General features: G+C 63.6%; 1 protein-coding gene across 1 annotated transcript; it reads right to left on the bottom strand.

The window, feature by feature from the left end:
• Positions 1 to 2,152: 2,152 nt before the first annotated feature.
• On the bottom strand, positions 2,153 to 19,709 carry TFDP1 (transcription factor Dp-1). The gene is made up of 11 exons (XM_068984332.1): positions 19,634 to 19,709; positions 11,929 to 11,995; positions 11,042 to 11,148; positions 8,615 to 8,736; positions 7,623 to 7,788; positions 7,230 to 7,373; positions 6,820 to 6,888; positions 6,483 to 6,634; positions 5,662 to 5,828; positions 5,018 to 5,096; positions 2,153 to 3,212 (listed from the first exon to the last, which is right to left on the bottom strand). The coding sequence occupies exons 1-11, from the start codon at positions 19,643 to 19,645 to the stop codon at positions 3,065 to 3,067; spliced, it is 1,233 nt and encodes a 410-aa protein (XP_068840433.1). The 5' UTR covers positions 19,646 to 19,709; the 3' UTR covers positions 2,153 to 3,064.
• Between the last annotated feature and the right edge of the window lie 2,499 nt (positions 19,710 to 22,208).

The raw sequence follows: 22,208 nt of genomic DNA, 5'->3' as shown, positions 1-22,208 counted from the left end.
CCTCAGGTGGCCACTGGGCCTCGCAGAAGCTTGTGGACACCCCCCAGGGACCGCCGCTGCAGTAACACCAGAGTCAGGGCTTGGCCCGAGCCGCCCCAGGCCGTCCTGTCTGCAGAACTCAGGAGTCACTATCTCATAACTGTGACCACCCCAAGAGGTTACAGGCCACCACCGTGGGGACACGGGGCGGCAGGAGGCCGGTGTGGAAGCAGCCCTGAGGTGTGGCACTCCAGGATGACCGGGCTGAGGCCGAGTGCCAGCTAGGAAGAGCGCTGAGGTGAGGATGCCAGCACCTCACCCTTGCCCACGCTCCCCACCCCGGCCACAGACCCTCAGCCCCTGCCCCCCGTGTGTCAGCTCCGCAGTGCCAGGACGAGCAGGAGCGCCACACTGGGGACGCAGCTGCAGCTGTGCTGGGCCCATCTTCACCTGCGGGGTCCACCCTCAGCCACACGTGGCCCGCCTCCCCTGCACGCGGCCTCCACTCACCCACACGCGGCCTGCCTCACCCACACGCGGCCTGTCCTTGTCCACTCGTGGCCCGCCTCACACACTCATGACTGTCCCTCGCCACTCATGACCCATCCTCACCCACTCATGGCCCGTCCTTGCCCACTCGTGACTGTCCCTCACCCACACGCGGCCCGCCTCACCCACACGCGACACGCCTCACCCACACGCGACATGCCTCACCCACACGTGACACGCCTCACCCACACGCGGCCCGCCTCACCCACACGAGGCCCGCCTCACCCACACGTGGCCCATCCTCGTCCACTCGTGGCCCTGATGCTGCCCCTCCCTCTGCCGCATCCCTCAGCACACACGTCACAGTCGGGATAACGGGATAAGCGCCCTCGCCCGCCCGTACCCGCCCTCGCCCGCTCGTGTCTGGGGGACAGGACCGCTCGTGCCCGCCCTTGCCCACTCGTCTGGGGGACAGGACCACTCGTGCCCGCCCTCACCCGCTCGTGTCTGGGGAACAGGACCGCTCGAGTCCACACCTTGTACTGAAACTTTGCTCATGACTTCAGGCAGCCTGAACAGAGCGTTGGCCTTGCCCATCTTACCATCTCACTCTCTTTCTGAAAGTCAAAGCCTTGAACTCTGTCTCAGCCCCTGCGATCCAGGAGGAAGGTGAGAATGGCTGGGCTGGCCATCTTACTGCAGGCCCATCACCTGTGAGGGCATCACCCCTGTCCTTCCGCTCCAGCTTCCCCATGCTTTTGACCTTTTGAGGATGTGTCTGCAAAGGTCGTGTTTCGTAAGGATTCAAACGTTAAAGGTAGTGGTAATATTCACATATCCTAGGTTGTGTCTCAGTTCAGTTCAGTCCAGACGCTCAGTCGTGTCCGACTCTCTGCGACCCCATGGACTGCAGCACACCAGGCCTCTTTCCATCACCAACTCCTAGAGCTTACTCAAACCCATGTCCACTGAGTCGGTGATGCCATCCAGCCATCTCATCCTCTGTCGTCCCCTTCTCTTCCTGCCCCCAATCCCTCCCAGCATCGGGGTCTTATCAAATGAGTCCGTTCCTCACATCAGGCGGCCAGAGTATAGGAGCTTCAGCTTCAGCATCAGTCCTTCCAGTCAATGTTCAGGACTGATTACATTTAGGTCACATCTTTTTTACGACCACATGGACTGCAGCCCACCAGGCTCCTCTGTCCATGGAATTCTCCAGGCAAAAACACTGGAGTGGGTTGCCGTTTTATCCTCCAGGGGATCTTCCTGACCCATAGACAGAACCCATGTCTCCTGCACTGAAGGCGGATTCTTTACCACTGGGCCACCTGGGAGGCCCCAAGGTGATGAGTACAGTTCTTCCAAGAATAAGACAAGGAATAGACGCTCTCCCCACCACCAGCCACAGAGAGGAGGCGCCACTTCGGGCCTGTCCGAGGGACCACATTCCTCACCCGCCCCCGGGGCAGTGCAGGAGAGGCTGAGGCCGTGGCGGGTCCTGTATCCACCGCAGGGCCTGCACCCACTCCGCCCTGCAGAGAAGGGCCTGGTGGGGGTAAACGAGCTCCAGAGAGCATCCCGAATCACAGGGACACGCAGCTTGTTTAAAATGCCCATGCGCACTTTATTAATAAAAACTAACAGTGCCAAGTTAAACAAGTCAAACAATTAAAGTCTCTTTATTCCACAAAATATTACAGAAAAGTTTATTTGTGTTCCAATAAAAAGACTATTATTTTAGAACAGGCAGCTAACAGCAACTGTGCCGTTAATGGTTCTTGGTGAATACATTTTAAAAGAGACTACTGCCTGTCCTGAAATTTCTTTTTTCTTTTTATAAAAAAAGAACTATTAAAAATGATTGACAAATTTTGAGTTAAAAAACTGTTAAAACATTCTCTATATTTAATTTCAACTTTATAATAGATTACAGGAAGATGCTTACGAAACAAATACAACATTTGTTTCAGTACATGTCTTAAATGATAGACTTATAAGTATGTAAACAACTATATAATAAAAAGTCTCCAAACGCTGCCTGTAAGAAATCAGGCGAATCTTACCATAAGCAATAAACCCTCCAAGCTTCGGTTTCCACAGCTGCGCCAGCGTGGCAGTAAACTTTTACCAAACAAAACAAACAAACAACAAAAAGGGACCTTGCAATCCATTCGCTGCAACACAGGGCAAACCCACAGTGTGAGCCCGATGGGGCCACGCAGTCAGTATAATTTAAGGGGACGAAGCCATAGTGACACGGCGAGACGCAGAGCCGGGCGTGGCCGGGCCCATGGTGCCCCGGGGCGCTGCGCTGGGCCCGCCGGGCGGCGGGAAGGCAGCACAACTTCTCCGGCAAACTCGGCAAACTCTGAGGGGGCGAGATGGACTCTGAACTTAAAGACAGCAAACGAAAACACAAAATCCGCAAGAGTAGAGGTCGTGCGTCGGTGTCAAACTCAGGCGGCTCGTCGCGACCCCCGGAGCACGGTGAGCGGCTCGGCAGAAGCGCCCTGAGCCCGGGGGTCGGCGAGCTCTTCTGGGAGGAGGGCGCGGAACGCAGGTCTTTCCCCGCGCGCTCCTGGCCGCGGGCAGCGGCTCAGTCCTCCTCCTCGTTCTCGTTGAAGTCCTCGTCTTCCTCGTCGTCCTCGCCGACGCATGACACCGGCGTCTCCACCCGGGACCCGCTGTACTGCGACCCACTGGAGCTCGTGGCCAGCGCCCCGTCCGCGCCGTTGGCCAGGTCGCTGCAAGGACAGGAACGTCAGGGGCCACACGCCGGGCGGCACGGAACCCGCCTCTCCCAGGCTGAGCTCACCGTCACCCTGCCCCAGCACGACAGAGCGAGCGGCTCGGGCAGGCTCCTGTTTCTCACCGCACCAGGCACAGAAGCCCCGGCACACCAACCGAGACCCCGAGACCCTCCTCCAAACTCTGCCCGCCACGCCCCCGAGACCCTCCTCCAAACTCTGCCCGCCACGCCCCCCAGACCCTCCTCCAAACTCTGCCCGCCACGCCCCCGAGACCCTCCTCCAAACTCTGCCCGCCACGCCCCCGAGACCCTCCTCCAAACTCTGCCCGCCACGCCCCCGAGACCCTCCTCCAAACTCTGCCCGCCACGCCCTCCAGACCCTCCTCCAAACTCTGCCCGCCACGCCCTCCAGACCCTCCTCCAAACTCTGCCCGCCACGCCCTCCGGGGAGGAAAGGAGTGGGGCGTGTGAGGCACGTGTGTGCATTCACACATGTGCACACGGTTTTCCAACACTCTGCATATTTTCCTTTAAGGAGAAAACCACACGCGTGTGTCTTAATACCTTTTACTGGTGTTTACTGATGCTGCCCAACAAAACCTAGGAGGTATCACGCTCTCTGACAAAGTAACCCCATATCTGGGAAACCCCCATCTAGCGACCACATCTGAAAGAGTGGAAAACAGGCTGAAGCTGCGGCTGCCTGCAGCCAGGAACCCCGAATGCACGACCAGAGAGGGCGGCTCAGAATCAGGGCCTCAGTGTCAGCTCTCCTTCCGAAATGGAACTGGCTTTCATCTTGTTAAAAACACTGACGAGAGCCCGAAAGTTCATTAATAGAATTTCTTAAAGAAGAAACTTTAGAAAATACCCAAATTCCACCTCCCGGAATAACCAGTGTTCAGATTTTACAGACTGGGCCACGCGCAGTGGCAGATTCAGAATTTAAAACCAAACCAACCTCTGTCAAAACGCAACCAGGTGCAGGCACCCCGCGAGGGGCTGGGCGCTGGGACCCTCACAGGGAGCCTGCCCCTCCCTCGGGCACACCGAGGCCGAGCTGGGGTCACGTGGAGGCCACCCAGCACGGTGGCTGCCGAGCCCTCGAGACAGGTGCACACAGGGCTTACTAGCCAATCCGGTTTTGTTGGCCCTACACGCTGCTGATTTCATGTGTATGAGAAACAAGACATCCTTTAATGTTCAGAATTGGTATAAACATGTATGAGGCCCAACATGAGACTACACAAGACCGCTGTTCTGTCCACACTCACACGGAAATCACCTTATGCTTGTCTTTAAAGACCCGGAGGGACTCCGAGGCCTGACCCAGCCCTGCTCCGGGGGCCTGTGAGGTCACGGCTCAAACACACTTTGACTGAAATGATAAAAGTTCCTTCAACACGTAGAGCAATGCACGCAGTAAACAGTAAAATAAGAGCAACGAGCAACACTACGTGTACACTGTGACTTCAAGTGTGTTGAAAGAAAAGGGAAAAACACAGATGGAGAAACTGCCTGTCACTCAGGCTGCCGGCCACGCAGTTCAGGTGGTTTTGCCGCCACTGCACTGAATTACTTTAATAGAAAATAAAATCCATGTACCCCTACTGGTCTTTACGGGGAAAATCTCATCAGGATAAACAGCTTCTCTGCCCAGAGCACGAGCTCCGGACGACCCTGGGGCCCTGGTGTCCGCTGCGCAGGGAGCCCCGCTCCAAGCAGGACGGAGGCCACTCACATGAGACCCGGGCCTCCCGCCGGGGAGGGTGGCCGCGCGGCTCCCGGGGGCGCAGTTACCTGGCAGACAGCCGCGTGCCGTTAGACGTCGACACTGCCGCCGCGACAAACACACCGCCGAGCGACCCCTGAGCCATTTCTGCAAAGAGAAAGAAAACGAGGCAAAGGTCACGAAGCAGAGCCCACAGGACTCTGAGACAGGGCCGATGGCTCCGGGCCGGGCGCCCCTCCGGAGAGGGGCGGAGACGGCACTGCAGGGCCGGGAAGGGACACGGCCTCCAGGAGACGGACGGGCCAAGCGGGGACGGCTCCCCCGCCCCGCCTCCCAGGCGGACCACAACGCCAAGAACAGGTGGGCAGCAGGGGTCAGCGGGGCAGCCGCTGGCGTTGGGGGTCGGCGAGCAGGAGCTGCTTCACGGACGTCCTGCAGGGCCTGGGAGCCCCCAGGCCACCCAACGCGGGGCTCGTGGGGGAACCCACAACCAAGGGGGCACACGGAGGCCTCTCCTCTCACCAGAGCGCCCCCCGCCGCCGCCAGCATCCCCAGCTTGGCCGGGGGTGGGGGCAGCAGGACAGACTCCAGACTCCTGCTCAGCTGAGAACCCTACAGGCACCACCACCCCCCGGAACCGCGAGCCCCCTCGGCCCCCGCCCCCCTTGCTTCTGCTCCCTCCGCGGGCGGGTGACCCCCCCATGCCACTGACCTGTCACGTAAGGCTCCAGCGCCTTCGGCACCAAGCTCCTGGCCACCCTCAGGTCCTCGGGGGAGCAGCTGCCGGACTCCAGCCCGCAGGCCATGCCCATGCGCTTCAGCACCTCGATGTCATCATGAATCTCAAACGTGTTGTCGAAATTGAACAGGTACTCAAACCTGGAGGCGACGGCCACCGTCAGAAAAGCACCATCTCCAGGACGGAGCCGACGCCTGGCTTGGAGACCCGAGCCCCCAAACCTTCCCCGGCACACAACCCACCCATCGGAGGCAGCGACGCCCCCGGGACAGGCCCCAGGTGCCGCCTGCCGTCCTGATGGGCCCCGCCGCCCTCCTTTCCAAAGGGGCTGCACAGCCCGGGTAAGGAAAGCCGCCAGTGAACTCCCTGGGAGCCGCGCCCCGAGGCCTGTCAGACGCGCCCCGAGGCCTGTCAGACGCGCAGCGCGGGCCGAGCAGGCCCCGCCCACGCCCGCAGGCAGAGCAGGCCCCGCCCACGCAGCGGGGGGGGGGGGGGGGGAGCAGGCCCCGCCCACGCTCCCAGGCAGAGCAGGCCCCGCCCACGCAGCGGGGGGGGGGGGGGGGTGGGCAGAGCAGGCTCCGCCCACGCCCGCAGGCAGAGCAGGCCCCGCCCACGCAGCGGGGGGGGGGGCGGGAGAGCAGGCCCCGCCCACGCTCGCGGGCAGAGCAGGCCCCGCCCACATGGGGGCAGATCAGGCCCCTCCCACACGGGGGGGCAGAGCAGGCCCCGCCCACGCTGGCGGGCAGAGCAGGCCCCGCCCACGCTGGCGGGCAGAGCCCTCCCTCACGGCCTACTTGTCGTTGGAGATGCTGCAGTCGATGACCGTCTTCTTGCTGGTGTTCACGATGATGAACGGCAGGTGGATGACCGAGTTGGGCGGGGGCGGCCGGCTGGCCTGCTGCTCCACCTGGCGGTTCCTCTGCACCAGGTTCTTGAAGGCGATTTGCTAAAGACGCACAATTGGCCCACGCTGACACCCGCGGCCACCGAACAGCTAACCTCCCCCTGGGCACCTGCGACGGCCCTGCCCAGCCCCAGCCAACACCGAGAAGGCTGGTCCCCTGAGAGGCCAGGGAAAGCACGCCCAGAACCGAGTGCCTGGAGGGCAGCCTCCGCGCGGGAGCCCCTAACCTGCAGGATGAGCTCCTGAAGCTGCGACTGCTTCTGCTTTATCCTTTCCAGCCTTCTCTGTCTCTCCACCTTCAAAGACCAGACACCAAAACAAAGCCATAGCGGTTCGTTTCTGAAGCATATTTTAAAATCCAAGGCAACATGGTCACGAAAGACACGAGCCCTGAGCCTGATGGGGGCCAGGGGGCCAGACGAGGCAGCTGCTGCCAGGCATGCGGGCGGCTCCTCCGTCTCAGGACTGTGCCGCCTCCACCCGACTTCCGCTCCTCTGGGCGTGGATACGACTTCCTTTAAAACCCCCACAGGCCAAGCGGGCCGTCAGCCTCCAGCCCCGGGTCACCGCCAGGGGCGGCACAGGTGTGCCCGGCACTCCCAGGCCCGCCCAGCACCGCAGGGGGGCAGCCGGGCACCTCGAGGCTCTGGCACTCCTGGGCGGAGCTGGTGGGCAGGCCGATCCACTTGATCTCCTTCTTCTCCTTGGAGATGATGTTCATCGCCATGAGCACGTTCAGCGCGTCGTACACGCGCCTCCGGATGTTCTTCTGGTCGTAGGCCTGGCAGAGACGCGGGGGTTCCCAACGGCCCAGGACCACGTGCAGAGCACCGGACCCTGGACACACCCGAGGCCACACGCCGCCCCCCCCGCCCAGGGCGGCCCCCACACGGCCCGCAGGAGCGAGCAGATGCCGCAGGGATGCGACAGCTTCCCGGCACCAGCGGCTCAAGAAACATCCTTCCCAAGGGCTCCGGGGCCGCCTCCGCACCCGCGGGAGGCGGCGGGGCGGCCCGCCCGCCGCACTCACCGACTCGCTGGGCAGGAGGCGGCTGTCGGCCGCGCTGAACTCGGCCACCAGCTCGTCGGCCACCTCGTTGTAGGACGTCGTCCCCTTGCGCTGCACCTTCTCGCACACCTTCATGGAGAAGTGCCGCAGCCCCTTCCCGTTCTTCTCTCCTTTCCGGGTGCGCTTCCTGCGGGACAGCGCGGGGCGGCGCGGCCTCAGCTCGTGGTGCGGGCCGGCCGCACCTGCGTCCGGGGGCCCCATGGGCCACACCCAACAGAGGAGGGGTGGGAGCCTGGCTCCGGCCCCCATCCAGGGACCCCCCTCCTTGAAAGGCTGCAGCACAAACTTCCACGTGGCTGCGCCCCACACGTCTCTTCAACTCTAGGGAACAGCAGGGCAGGACCCGGGACACGCCGGACTGGTGTCCAGATGCTAAACGGTGCTTCGTAATAAAACGTCCTTGGCTGTGAGGAGCTACGGAAGTTTCGCTGCAAATTTCAGAATTTGGGGCGAACGCAGCTCTGCTGAGACGAGGCCACGTGGCAGCTGGGAGGGAGACCCAACACCTGACCTTCTAAGTCGCCACATCAGGGGAAGGGCCACCCAGGTTCCCCACTGGGGGGTTTCGGGGACTGATGGTTGTTGCTTTAGAACGAGTAGCTTTTTGTCTTGAAGGACAGTCACACAGCTGACCTCTGAGTAAAACTGTTTCACGTTACTTTGCTTTTGGAGAAAAGGATCCAGGCAACAGTGTGACCACGGCATGGGGCTGCCCACAGCCGTGTTTAGCAGCAGGGGAGAGGCTGGAAGACCCACCCATTTCCTGGGGTTCCACAGACGGTACTTTCTAGCACGGACAGTGCGCTTAGAAGCCGGAGCCCAGCCCTCAGTGGAGCCAGGGCGGCTGCCCACGGCCTGGCCTCTCGAGGCCCCGCGGGGCCGCTGCCCGCTCCTCCGGCACGCTGGTGCCCACGCGCGCGCAGAGGCTGGGCGGGGGGTGTTCCAGTGCTCACCCGGCAGACCAAGGAGAGGGCTCTGAAGGCTGGTTCTGGGAGACAAAGTGAGTGTTCGGGGTGTGTGGGCTGCCTACCACGATAGTGTTTGGCGCTGCAGGTCTCTGAGGTGTACCAATCACCTACAGTCAAAAGAGACAATTCAGAACAGTCAGAATCTCCCACGCATGACACTGCCGCCTCATCAGTTCCTGTTACCTACAGCCGCCGCTGAGTGTCGTTAACCAGAGGCTGGAGGAGGGTCCCGAGAGCCCCCGGAGCCCTGGCTGCCTTCCGCCTGCTGCACACGGGCGGCTGGAGACAGCTCTGAGACCCGCATGCCCCACTTTCACCTCCTTCCCCCACAACCCAGACAGAGATGAGACTCTGCTTCACTGGGGCAGCAACGAGCCCCGGAGACGAAGAGGAAAAGAATCCAGGGCCAGTGGGGCTCACTGCGGCGACCCCAGCGCCCGCTCACCCATGCAGGGAGCCCTGGGCACCCTGGCCAGCGCAGGGCGGGGGCGGGAGGCAGTGCCACCGGGGCGGAGGCAGGCGCCCACTGCTTGGGCACAGACACGCGGCCCAGATGCCCTGCCCCGTGGCCCCACATTCACGGGGCATGCACACACCGCCTCATCCAGCCAAGCAGGAGCTCGGCTTCCCAGGGACTCGTGCCTGAGCCCAGAAACCACTCAGAAGCAGTGCTTCCTGGTGACTGGCGTGGGAGCCCCAGGCCCCCCGCGCTGGCGGTGGAGGGCGGGCCACGGCTGTGCTATTTTAAGCTGGATGCTCCCCCTGGTCCGCTGCTTAGCAGGATAAGGGCTACCTGCCGCAGCACTGATACAGCTGACCTGGCACTCTGCAAATCACCCTTAAGCCCAGGTCACCTAGGAATATCAGCAATCCACAAACCATGGAAGGGAAAACAGCTCAGCTGAGTCCCAGTCTCTTAATCCATGTTCCCAATGATCAAAGCATCACCAGCGTTTCACTCTCATTCAAGAGACATGAAACCAACCAGCGCGTGTTCTAGAAAGTGACCAGATGGCACACGTGTCCCAGACCGGACCAGGGCGGACGGCGAGAATCCCCAGAGCCGAGGCCTCGCCAATGAGTGCTGAGGAGGCCCCGGGTCACGGCTCATCTCCTCGAGAGCCGTCCCTCCAGCACTCAGGAGAACGGGCTCGGGACGGCGCACTGCCCGCGGCCAGGCTGCTGCCGATCCCCCGCCTCGGTCCCTGGCCCCCCGCTAGCGCCTGCTCCCCGCCCGCCCGGAGGAAACCCCCCTGAGCCACAGCTGCCCTGCATGGAGAGCAGGTGCCCACTGGCTGTGCATTCCCAAGGCAGCCTTCCTGGACCACATGGGACACGGGGGCGGGCAGGGCACCCCACGCCCGTGGGTGGTACCTCAGCCTCACAGAGGGCCCTGTGGGTGCTCATTCCACCCTCACACCCTGATTTCCACTGCTCTCCACCGATCTCCTGTGAGAACCCCCAGCTCTCTGTGCCCAGCCAGAGAGGCACCGGGGTGCGGGGAAGATGGTGCCGGCTGATGAGCTCGGCCTGAGCCGGCTCTGGGAAGCCGTGGGGGAGCGTCCGCTAAGGGGCTGAAGGCCGGGACACCGACAGGAACCTCCGTGTCACTCCTGCTCCCGCTATTTAAACTGGAAACAGCACAGGAGCTGTCCCTACGCTCCCCGAGCCACTCTCAGCTGTGACTCTGCTACGACACAACACACTGTACCTACAAAATAAGACGATGTGAATTATAGCTTCCATCAGAAAGACGTTTACTGACTGACCGTGATGTTCCAGGAAGGCCCCAGCCTCCACGCACTATGGACTTGGAGTGTTGCAGCAAAGCTGCTGAGCCAACGCGGTCACCGTCACAGTGGGGCTGAGCAACGGGCCGTCACACACCTGCCGGGGGGCCAGGCTGCAGGCGCGGGTGGGACACGAACGCCCCACCCCTCATGGCCACGAGTCGCATCAGGAAGAGGCCGTCGCGCCTGCAGGCAGGAGCTGGCGGGAATCCTGGGGGGCACCGGGCGAGGCCCCGGGAGTCTGACCCCTCCCACCAACCAGGAGGCCAGAGCAGCCACGGCCCGCCTCCGCAGAGCCCCGGTCCCACGAGAGGCTGGCCCGGTGCCAGCCCCGAGTCTGCAAGCCCCGAACCACGAAAGGCTGGTCCGGTGCCAGCCGCGCGTTCACAAGCCCCGAACCCACGAGAGGCTGGCCCGGTGCCAGCCCCACGTCCCGGGCAGGCAACAAACCCCGGCCAGGAGCAGCCGGCCCACCCGAGGGCATGCACCGCCCAGCAGGCCCCACGAGGGCAGAGGCAGGAGCGGCCAGGAAGCCTCGGGCAGGCAGCCCCGCGCCAGGGGCGCCCGGCACTGGCCCCGCACCCGAGACCGTGGCCTCAGACGGCAAGCCTCCCGGCCTTACCACTTGCTGCGAGATGTTGACGTTGGACTGTCCAAAGGTCTTTGGCAGGAGCTGCTTCCCGAGAGAGTTCACTGTGGAGGGGTGGACGGCAACCAAGGACACCACACCTGCAACGCGAGAGGCGCCGTCACAGCGGCCCTGAGGCCGGCTCAAGGCAACTGCAGCAGCCGAGCACCGCTCGGGCCGCCCTCCTGCCCTGGGCCCCGTCAGACCCACGGGCGGCTGCAGGCACCTCGGCCGAGCCTGACTCCCAAACCTGGCGGCTGCGCCCACGCCGCCCTCTCTCGACCACTGGCCCTGGTGCACACCAGGCCCTCGCATGCAGGCCTCAGGGCTCCGCTGCACCCCGGCTGCCCCCAACCTGCCCAAACCCCGTGGGCTGCCTGCCCCCCGACAGAATGTTCTGGTGAGACCACAGGACCTGGCGCTCACAGCTCTGATTCTCAGAGAACTTCAGCTGGAACTGAGTGCGCCTGGACGCCTCCCTGCGTGTCTGCAGACGGGCGCAGGCTCACGGGCTCCTCCTCCTGCAGCACGTTCCTGCCCAAGAGGAGTGACCGCGAGGACGCTGGCCCCCACACTCGGACACCTGGACGCACAGCCGAGGGACAGATGCCTTCCCGCACTCACTGCAGACACAACCGTGCACACGGGTCCCTGCCGCTCTCCCGCGCCGGGGGTCCCGGCAGGGTGCACGGGGCGGCCCTGGGATGGGGGGAAAGCGTGCCCAGTGCCATGCTCTCGGCCTCGCACGCTTCCACTTGCCCTGGCTCTCCACACACAGCAAGGACTACAAGCCAGGTTGACGTGGCCGCCGAGCCCAGGCCCCCAGGACGTCAGGGACCCAGAGACACACGGCAGGGGTGGGCCCAGCCGGGTGCCCTTACCTTTCCCAGGACTGAGGTTCTGGTCGATGAAGACCTTGAGTTCCCCGTTGGCTTCAATTAGACCGGCCTGCGGGGACAACAACCCAGTGAGACGGCGTCGGCCAAGCTGCCACCGGGCACGTGGGCACCCACCGCGATTGGCTGCGCCACTTGTGGAACAACAGCTGCTTCCACCTTTAAGCTCGGCCCTTGGGACAATGCTCTCGTCACCGAACTGCACGCCCTTTCACCAGTCACGTCTGAGGTCAGCGAGGGAGACCGCTGGGGCAGCAGACTGGTGCTTTGGCCTGAGCACAGGGCTCCAGCTAGCTCACAGCCGGACTCGCAGGCGCCCGACCCCAGGACGGACCACGCCCCCGAGCCATGTCCAGCCACCGCCCCTCGGGGAGCCCCGGCTCGATCAGAGTGCTGGAGACGCGGGCGCCCTGACCCCGGGATGGACCACGCCCCCCAGCGCAGCAGGCCTCGGGCCCTCTAGGCCCCGCCCCACCACCCACAGGCGTGCCTACGCGGCAGCCAGGACTGGGGTGGGGGGCACGGAGGGAGACGGGGCAGGCTCCCTGCTTCACCCCCAAAGCTCTGGGCTGATTTACACGGTTGGTTTAGCACAAGACATTTTCACTCAAACCCTGATCTTTCTGAAAAGCAAAGGAGACAAGAGAGAGAGAAGACCCCTGCCAGGCCCTCAAGCCTAATCCCAGGAAGAACAAGGCCAGGCGACGTGGGGCAGCACAGACCCGCCCGGGCCTTGGCCATGCTGCACCAGGACGGAGGGGCCGGGGGCACGCAGACACCTGGAGGTCGCCTGCTCCCAAGGCTGAACGCCAGCTGTGAACTCGGGGGTGCTCTCCAGAGCTTAGCCCGAAATGATGGTGCACTTGCCCCTCGTGCTGAAGGATGACGAAGGCCACGTGAACATCCTTAATTCCTGGGGTGCAAGTCGAGAGGAAGCCACTGCCCGATGGGGACATTCAGCTCACAAAGAGACACATCCAGCCTCCAAACCAAAGATCAACTGAAACCGAAACCAGCTTGAAACTTCGCCCGTCAGGCAGCGCGGCTTCGTGGGTTCTTAAGTTATCATCAAATTTGGTGCTGAGATCGGGGCGTTAAGATGGGTGGAAGCAGGTGTGACCGGCATGCCCGTCTGGGGAAGCCATCTGGGCACGTCTCAGACGCCGTGCACGCCTCTGCGGGTGTCCACGCGCGGCCGGGGCAGCTGCTCCACTGAGGACCCAGAGTGGGTTATCGTTGTGCACTTGTGCCAGCGTGAGAGACCCCTCGGCTCTGGCCTGGCCGCAAGGGACCAGCAGACGGGATGTGGCGAGCTAACCCCCCCTTCAGGACTCTCTCGAGACGGGCGCCTCAGGCCACCACTCAGCAGTTTCCTTCTAAACACCCACTCGTGCTGCTTGTATCCGTTACTGAAACCATGGGGAAAACTGCAAACAATCTTCAAGGCTGCATTCGGGGTCTCCAGATGTCCTCCACCCCACAGAGGTCAAAGCCGGCATGGCGGGCCACAGCTCATGCAGCACATGCATGCGGGCGGGCCTCTCACCAAGGGCTCGTGCTGCACGCCAGGGGCCCGGGGCCCACACTCCACGCCAGGGGCCCGGGGCCCACACACGTGCTCCAGTTTTGCAAGACGAGCTTAGGGAGAAGGTCTCGTTTTTTATTATTTCCCGTCTTAGCTCGCTTTTTGTAACTGATCACCTATGATTTCCCAACAGACCAAATAAACACGCAGCTGCTAAACACGAGGCAGAAGGGAAAAGTGAGTGAATCCGGGACAGCAACAGCGCAGAGGCGGGCAGCTCGGGGCGCCGCCCACAGGGAACGTGCCTGCACCACGGACGACCGCGGCCACCCCAAGAGGGGCGACACAGGCTCCCAGCAACTGCTCTCAGACGGGCTGGCAGAACACTCTGCTCTCCCATTCGCCTGTGTTTTCTATTCAGGTACAACTCACGCCACGTTTACAGCCGCAAGAAACGCTCCTTGAACTGTTTAAGCAGCTCACATTCGCTCCTCGTGGAAGCTTTGCTGAATGGAAAACCCGAGGTCGGAGATGGAAAGCTGTGGGGTGACACCGTCAACCAACACAGGAGACTCCCTGCTGAGGCAGGCATGCACCGCCAGGACACTCCCGAGGGGCCAGGACTCTCCCAAGGGGCCAGCACACTCCCGAGGGGCCAGGACACCCGCACCTATTAGCGGGCGGGGAGGCCCAGGAGGTTGGCCTGAGGGGCCAGCACGTCCTCACCTGTCTCTGGGGCAGGGAGGCCCAGGAGGCCGACCTGAGGGGCTGGCTCTCCCGTCTCAGGGGCGGGGAGGCCCAAGAGGGTGGCCTGAGGGGCTAGCACGCCCTCTCCTGTCTCCAGGGCAGGGAGGCCACAGGAGGTCGGCCCAAGGGGCCAGCACGCCCTCACCTGTCTATGGGGCGGGGAGGCCCAGGAGCTCGGCCCGAGGGGCTGGCTCTCCTGTCTTGGGGTCGGGGAGGCCCAGGAGCTCGGCCCGAGGGGCTGGCTCTCCTGTCTTGGGGTCGGGGAGGCCCAGGAGCTCGGCCCGAGGGGCTGGCTCTCCTGTCTTGGGGTCGGGGAGGCCCAGGAGCTCGGCCCGAGGGGCTGGCTCTCCTGTCTTGGGGTCGGGGAGGCCCAGGAGCTCGGCCCGAGGGGCTGGCTCTCCTGTCTTGGGGTCGGGGAGGCCCAGGAGCTCGGCCCGAGGGGCTGGCTCTCCTGTCTTGGGGTCGGGGAGGCCCAGGAGCTCGGCCCGAGGGGCTGGCTCTCCTGTCTTGGGGTCGGGGAGGCCCAGGAGCTCGGCCCGAGGGGCTGGCTCTCCTGTCTCCTGTCGCCCCTGGTCTGCAGGCAGAGGCCCCCCGAGGTCTGTCCAGCGCTGCACCCCGGCCCCAGCCCAGGTCCCCAGCAGCACGCGCCTGGCGGACAGGACCCGGGACATGGGTATCAGAGGCGCTGTGTTTGCGAGCCCAGCAGATGGACAGGGTTTGCTGTTTCAGACCAGAATCCCCTTTATAACTGGATCCCGGGGAAACAGGAGCCCGACAGCCGACGTCCTGAGGCAAACAACAGGGGCTGAGAGAGAGACCAGCTTCAAACTGGACCCTCAGAGCCACACATAGCGCCTCAGCTCAAAGCCTGGACGGGCCACGGCCAGGGCGCCCCAGCAGTCCGCTCCCGCCAGGTCCTCGGTGCTGACAGACGCTGGCGGCAGGCGGCCGTCTGACGGAGGGGCCCAGGGATGTTCCACCTCTGCCTGGGCCGAGGCAGCACCAGCCCCAGAGGCCTGGCCCTCACACAGGGAGTGACCCCAGGGCTGTGGCCCCAGCCCAGCCCCACCTAACAAACAGCACGAAACCGCAGAGAGAGGAGCCAGGCCTGGTGTCTGAACAAGAGCCGTCTGCTCGTTCTATGCTGCAGAAAAGCGAGACTCATTCAGCAGCACAGAGAACAGCTTTAACAAGGTGACTGTGTGTGGAGAACAGCCCCGGGGTCACACTGCGCCAGGCTGGGCCCCCCGAGCCCTGGGAGCACCCTCAGCCCAGGGACGGGGCCGGGCGCCACCCGACAGTCAGGACGCGGGCAGCATCAGGTGCGACACGCTGGGCGCTCCAGGACCGCACTCGCCACTAAGCCGTGACTTCCTGCTGTTCACACAGCAGAAAAAAAAGGCTCAAACATGAAAACCTGTCACAAGAGCAAGCACAGGGGTGCTGCCTCGGCACTCAGCGGCGCTGGCTGGGTGTTCTCACTCGGGCCTCAGGCGGGAAGGAAAGGGCCGCTCAGCACCTGGCTGGCTCAGCCCGGCGAGGCCTGGGTACCAAGCACGTGCCCGCTGCCCCGGCCCCTGGAAAACAACACGCAGGACGTGTGTTTTAGACAAGCTTGCTAAACCAGACCTCGGGAGCTCAGGCTCGGCACGGTTTCTGTGGGTTTCCTGCCCTCGACAGCATGATCCAGGGACATTACCATGAACTCGGAACACCACGGGCAGCCACAGAGCAGCTACAACCGCGACCCACTGGCCAGCTCGGGACTGAGCCAGGCTCTCCCGCCAGCACAAGGCCAGCCCGGCTCCCACAGCCAAGGGAGAGGGAGGCATGTAAGAGTCCTGGAGCATCTGTGCAAAAGCAGGCCTGTGACTCCACACAGCGACCGCCCCTGCTCACTACAGACCAGTGCGACACTGGATGAGGACGACGGGTCCTCCCGGGGGCACGGCGGCCCTGCACCTCCTCCCCTGAGAGCTGAGGGCTGTCACAGGCTCCCCAATGGCCCTCTGGCCAATTCCAGACAACCAGAGCCACAACGCCGGCTCTTTATAACCACAGTCTTCCAGAGGCCAAGGACTCCCAGTCGCTCATGGGGCCAGACTGGAGGTGGGGACAGCCCAGGCAGGGGCACGTGAGCACCACACGCTCAGCACACACACCCGTGCACACACCCAGCACACACACGAACATACATGCTCAGCACACATATATGCCCAGTCATGTGTGTACACAGTAACCACATGCACGCACACGTACACACATGCTCAGCACACGTGCACACATACCGAACACGTTTGGGTGCACACATGTTTGGCACACGTGTGCACATGCACACAAACCCAGTGCACACACATGTACACTCAGCACACATGTATACACATCCAACACACACGTGTACACACAGCATGCATCCAGCATACACACGTGACACACATGCTTGGTACACATATTTACACACATGCTCAGCACACGTGCACACACCCAGCATGTGCACACATTGTACACACATGCTCAGCACGTACACATACTGTACACATGCTCAGCAAACACGTGCACACACACACACGCACATGCTCAGTGCACATCAGACGCCGTCCCCCTGTGCGTCACACAACTGCGGCGTTCAGTGCAGGATGTATCTGACAGTGAGGGGTACCCCTGTCAGATGGAAATATGTGCCTGCATTTCCACCCCAGGAGTGTCCTGCACACTGAAAACCCCCCGATCACGATCTTCTCACCAGACCCAAGGTATAAAATAAAACCCGCAGACATCCAGTTTCGTAAATCAAAAACCAACGAACCACATGTTCACTCACCAGGGCAACAGGTTCCCATGGGGGAGGGAACAGGCATCCCTGGATGGCACGCCCAATGCCACAGTCGCCCACCCGCAGGCCTCGCTGACCTGGGGGTCTCACTGCAAGATTCCTGGAACTACCCCACACGCGCATGAAAGACAGTCCCCAAGCTCCAAGGTGAGTCCCACAAACCAGGGCCGAGGGCCTGGGGGCAATGACGGGCCAGGGAGTGAAGGACGCGCTGAGACCCACTTTTCAAAGGGAATGTGGCGGCGAACCCTGAGGCATCGGGCTCTGTCCCCATCACGGGAAACGGTTTGACACAGGAATGGCAGTGTCCCATCCACGTGTCTCTGTAAACGCCTCTCTGAGCGCTAGAAACAGCAGCTCCAGGACAGGTGGCGGCTCAGAGCTCAAGCACGGCCCCACCTCACCCTCCAAGTTCAGGGGAAGAGCACGCTGCTTCCTTGACTCGGGCCCACCCTGCCCACCACCACTCCTGCAGACCCCACACCCTCAGCGAGGCAGACGGAGCAGGGTTCTGAGCCCGATGCCTGGAACAGGGCAGGAGCATCTCCAGCTTGCTGGGGAGACCTGCCTGCCCTGCGGGGATGCCCAACGCCGCCCCTCCCCGGCCCCTCAACCTCCTCCACTGGGACCCCCAGCATCAACTCCAGCCCCCCAGGCCCCAACAGCCCCCACGGAGCCCCCAGAGCTCTGCCCCCGTGCCCTGGCATCCCAGCCCACCCACTTCACCTCAAAGGGCTTCGACTTACATCTGAGACCACAGTTAGGCCCTATGACCTAAGTCAACACTGGCTGCAGAGTCATCTTCCCAGACTCAAACGTCACATGCGCCTTAGACACAGACAGCAGGAGAGAGAGCCGGCTGCGACCACCAGCCCAGCTGAGACCTGGCTCCAGCACACCGACAGCTCAGCTCAGCACAGGCGCGGCCACCTCACCTGCGCCCCACTCTCAGGCCGGTATCACCTTCTCCAGAGGCGCCTCCCTGCCCCACAGCGGACGGGCCGTGTCACCCCACCCACCACCGGGCCACCTGCGCTCCATGAGGCTGCATCTCCAGGAGGGACCGAGGACAAGGTCGCTGGGCAGCACTTTTCCTGCAGCCGGGCGGGGCAACAACCATCCGCCCTGATACTCCCCAGGTGCCTCAGAGGAGTCACAACCCTCGAGGGTTCACACAGCAAAGCAGGCAAGCCAGGCCCCAGCCTGGCCTTCATCCTGGGGCAAACAGAGCGGAGGACCCAGTGGGACCGTGGACTCTCAGAGATAGTAAGTCACCCCCACGGCACACACAGCCTACGACTTTCACCACAGACATGCCACCCGGGAGGCCGAGCTCACCCCCACAAAAGGGCTCCAAGTGTGCCATTCTGGCCCCACAGACACGGACACGCTGTGCCTCAGGCCGTATTTCCAACTCCATGCAACTGATGAGTAAATAAGTAAACAGCCTCTCTTCCCAACATTCACAGAACAGCATGTTCTGAGAAACACCGGCAGACAGAGCTGGGGTTTCAGGGACCTTCACTGATGCTACCAAGGTTAGGATGGAGCGCCACGGCCCATGAAGTCAGCTCTGCGTGGAGGCCTAGAAGCCTATTTCTTGCAAAATGTGAAAAAGTTTACTCACGATATTCTATGGGTTCACAACAAATGTAAACAAAGCAGAATCGTTCACATTCTGTTTATCACGTTTCATTTTTTTCTGAGAAAAACAGTTGCCAAGTCCAGTGCTGAGCGTTTTCATGACTGGAAGCTGGACTAACTCCCAGGGGACACACAAAGCAGGTGCTCAGGGAGGCTCGCCAGCCCCGCGCCTCCACAGGCAGGGGGTCCTCTCACAGAGCCCCGGCTGATTCACAAGTCAGCCGGCCTCCAAGAGACCCAGGAGCCGGCGGCGGCCAGCCTCGAGACGCAGCCTCCAAGAGACCCAGGAGCGTGGCGGCGGCCAGCCTCCGACCAGCCTCCAAGAGACCCAGGGGGGTGACAGCAGCCAGCCTCCAAGAGACCCAGGAGCCGGCGGCGGCCAGCCTCCAACCAGCCTCCAAGAGACCCAGGAGCGTGGCGGCGGCCAGCCTCCAAGAGACCCAGGAGCCGGCGGCGGCCAGCCTCCAACCAGCCTCCAAGAGACCCAGGAGCCGGCGGCAGCCAGCCTCCAACCAGCCTCCAAGAGACCCAGGGGGGTGACAGCAGCCAGCCTCCAAGAGACCCAGGAGCCAGCGACGGCCAGCCTCCAAGAGACCCAGGAGCCAGCGGCGGCCAGCCTCCAAGAGACCCAGGAGCCAGCAGCGGCCAGCCTCGAGACGCAGCCTCCAAGAGACCCAGGGGCCGGCGGCGGCCAGCCTGGAGACGCAGCCTCCACCGCTCAGGCCCGCGTGGCCCAGGCAGAGGCCAGCATGGCTCAGGCCGCGCGCAGCGCCACCGGCTGTCCCCGCCTCCTCACCTTTACTTTGTCTCTTTGCTGGAAAGGTCTGAACACCGACAGGCCCGCAGTTTATGTGTGGTCATTCTGAAACAAGGTGGGGAGTGACCGAGAACGCAGTGCTGGGCAAACATCGGTCCAGCACAAAGCAGACACACGTACTCACATCTTTTGCCATGTTACCAGTTCCGTGAAATCGATGCTAGTAACGGTCACCCTCCAGAAAAGAAAAATGGTTTTCCTGGTAAAAAGAAGGAGAGGGGAGGAATGAGCCAGGCTGAAATGAGAAGCTGACACCACCACCGTCCCCTCAGCATCACCACCCATCTAAGCGGCAGGAGTCCCTTCGTCTCCCAGCCCTCACTCCGTCCCGGGGGGCGCGGCCCAGAAACGCCCCCCCGCCCCCCCGCCCGGGGACTTTAAAGCCATCTCAGGCAGGGAAGCGTCCACAACCCGGCCGCCCGCCGGCCTCCCCAGGCGCACAAAGACCCGGCGTGCACCAGCCTGGCACCGCGGCCCGAGCCCCCACCCGGAGCGGCCCCGCGCGCACGCGCTACCCGCGGACGCCCCCGGGGCCCACCCGCGACCACCGGCCGACCGGTGACTCTGACAGGTGGGCGTCCGGGGCCGCGGCCTCGGGCCTGGCACTAGGCCGCGGCCGCCTCCCGCGAGCGCCCCCCGCGCGCCGCAGCCGGCAGTCGGCGGGCAGGTGGGGCCCGCGCCCCGGCCCCCGGCCCCCGGCCCCGCGCGCCCGCGCCCGCCCCGCCCCGACCCCCGCCGGGCGCGGACGCGCGCGCCGCTCCGCGCAGAGGCTGCGCGCAGGCCCCGCCCGGGCGCCCGGCCCGCGCCCCCCGCGGGGGTCACCTGGGCGCCCCGGCGGCGGCCCCGGCGCGCGGGGACCCGGCGGCGCACGCGGCGCGCGGCGGGGGCGGCGGGGCCGGGCGCCCGGCGCGCGCCCCTGGGGACCCCGGCCCGCCGCACCTGGCGGGCGGGCGGCGCGGGCGGCGGGCGCGCACCCGCGCGCGGCGGGCGGGGGGCGGCGGGCCCGGCGGCGCTCGGCCGGGGTCCCTGCCCTGCCGAGGCGCCGGGCGCGGGGCTCACCCTGCGAGCGTCGGGCGGCGTGACGTGCGCGGCGCGGTGACGTGGGCGGCGGCCCGGCTCCCGCAGCGCGCCTGCGCGCCTTTTCGCGCCTTCGGCGCCCTCCTCCTCCTCCTCCTCCCCCCCCTCCCCCCCACTCTCCTCCCGCCGGGCGGCCCGCGCTTGGAGAAGATGAGCTGCTCCGGCGCGCCCGCGTGTGTGCGCGCGTGCCCGCGTGTGCGCGCGCCGGCTGCCGATGGAGAGGAGGGCCTGGCCCGGGACTCCGCGGTGCGCGTGCGGGGGAGCTGAGTCAGGGATGTGTGCACATGTGCGCACACGGGGGACAGGGATGGGGGTGCGCGTGCGTGTGTGTGCACCCTGGGGATAGGAACTGGGACGTGTGCACCTGTGCGCACACGGGGACAGAGGCCTGGTGTGTGTGGACGTGCATGCTCCTGGGCGTCACGGGCTGGGGGTGTGTACGCACTTCGTAGGCACTTGGGAAACAGTGGAAGGTGTGGAGATGAGTGTGTATACACACGGGGCCCAGGCATGGGGGTACACTTGCATGTGTGCACAGCCAGTAGTAGGGGATGGATGCAAGAGTGTGCACACAGAGGCCAGAAGCGTTGTGTGTGTGAGCAGATGTGTGCACTTGGGGGAGCGGGCTCGAGTAGCACAGTGTGTGTACTCTCGGAGGAGAAAGGCAGGCCGGGGTTGTGCCCGCAGGCGTGTTTGAGCGGGTGCATGTGTGTGTGCACAGGAAGGAGAGGAGGTCGGGTGTGTGCTCATGCGGATGCTCGGAGGTGACAGTGTGTGCACGCGCAGCGCCCTGTCCGCCGGGTGCTCACCTGTTCCTGCCCAGCCCGAGGTCTCCATGCCCACGCCCAGCCTCTGCCCAGGCTCTGAGTCTTCTGGACGGAAGGGTGCTGGCCTGCTCCTTATCACCAGGTGGCCTGGGCTGAGTGGAGTCTGAGCTCTGGAGACTTGCCCCCGGCGGTTCACCATCAGCAGGGCCAGGGCAGGCAGGGCGTGGGGGCCGAGTCCAGAGTTCATGGGGCACAGAGGACTTGAGCTATCGCCTTACACGCTGCCTGGGACGGTTTCACAGTTTAACCACTTTCAACCTGCTTCTCTAGCAAGCCACTCCAGTCTGGAACTCTTAACCCTTAATTCGCGTTGGTTTCTTGAAAAGCAGGAATCTTCCCATTCTTCCTGCTGGTCAGTAAACTTTCTGCTGATCAGTATGCTACGCTTAGAGCAACAGGGATGATGAAGACCCGGCAGGAGGAGTGGGGAGTAAAAGGCTTCGGAGGGACCGTCCTCTGTCCCTGCAGGCTGGACACCTCCGCCTCCCTGTGGAGAAACATGCATAGCTCCCCACTGGGAGGGCTGTGGTCCTGCACCTCCCACCCCGTTCCGTTTCTCAGAAAGTCTGTGTTCCTCACCCCGCTGCTCTTTCCAAGAAACTCCGTCTTTCTCACTGTGTTGGAGTCTTCACCCCCATGTAGCAGCCAGAAGCCGCGCGCTGGGGCTCAGGTGCACAGACGGACAAGCCTCTGGGTGAGGGCTGGGTGCTTGGAGAGAGGAACAAAGGATCAGAGTCCGAACCCGAGTCCTCTCCCCACAGATTCAAGAGTCCAGTCGTTGACCAGTATTTACAG

This window comes from Capricornis sumatraensis, chromosome 12 (assembly GCF_032405125.1).
Source record: "Capricornis sumatraensis isolate serow.1 chromosome 12, serow.2, whole genome shotgun sequence".
Taxonomy (NCBI): domain Eukaryota; kingdom Metazoa; phylum Chordata; class Mammalia; order Artiodactyla; family Bovidae; genus Capricornis; species Capricornis sumatraensis.
This window is presented reverse-complemented; position numbering and strand designations above follow the sequence as displayed.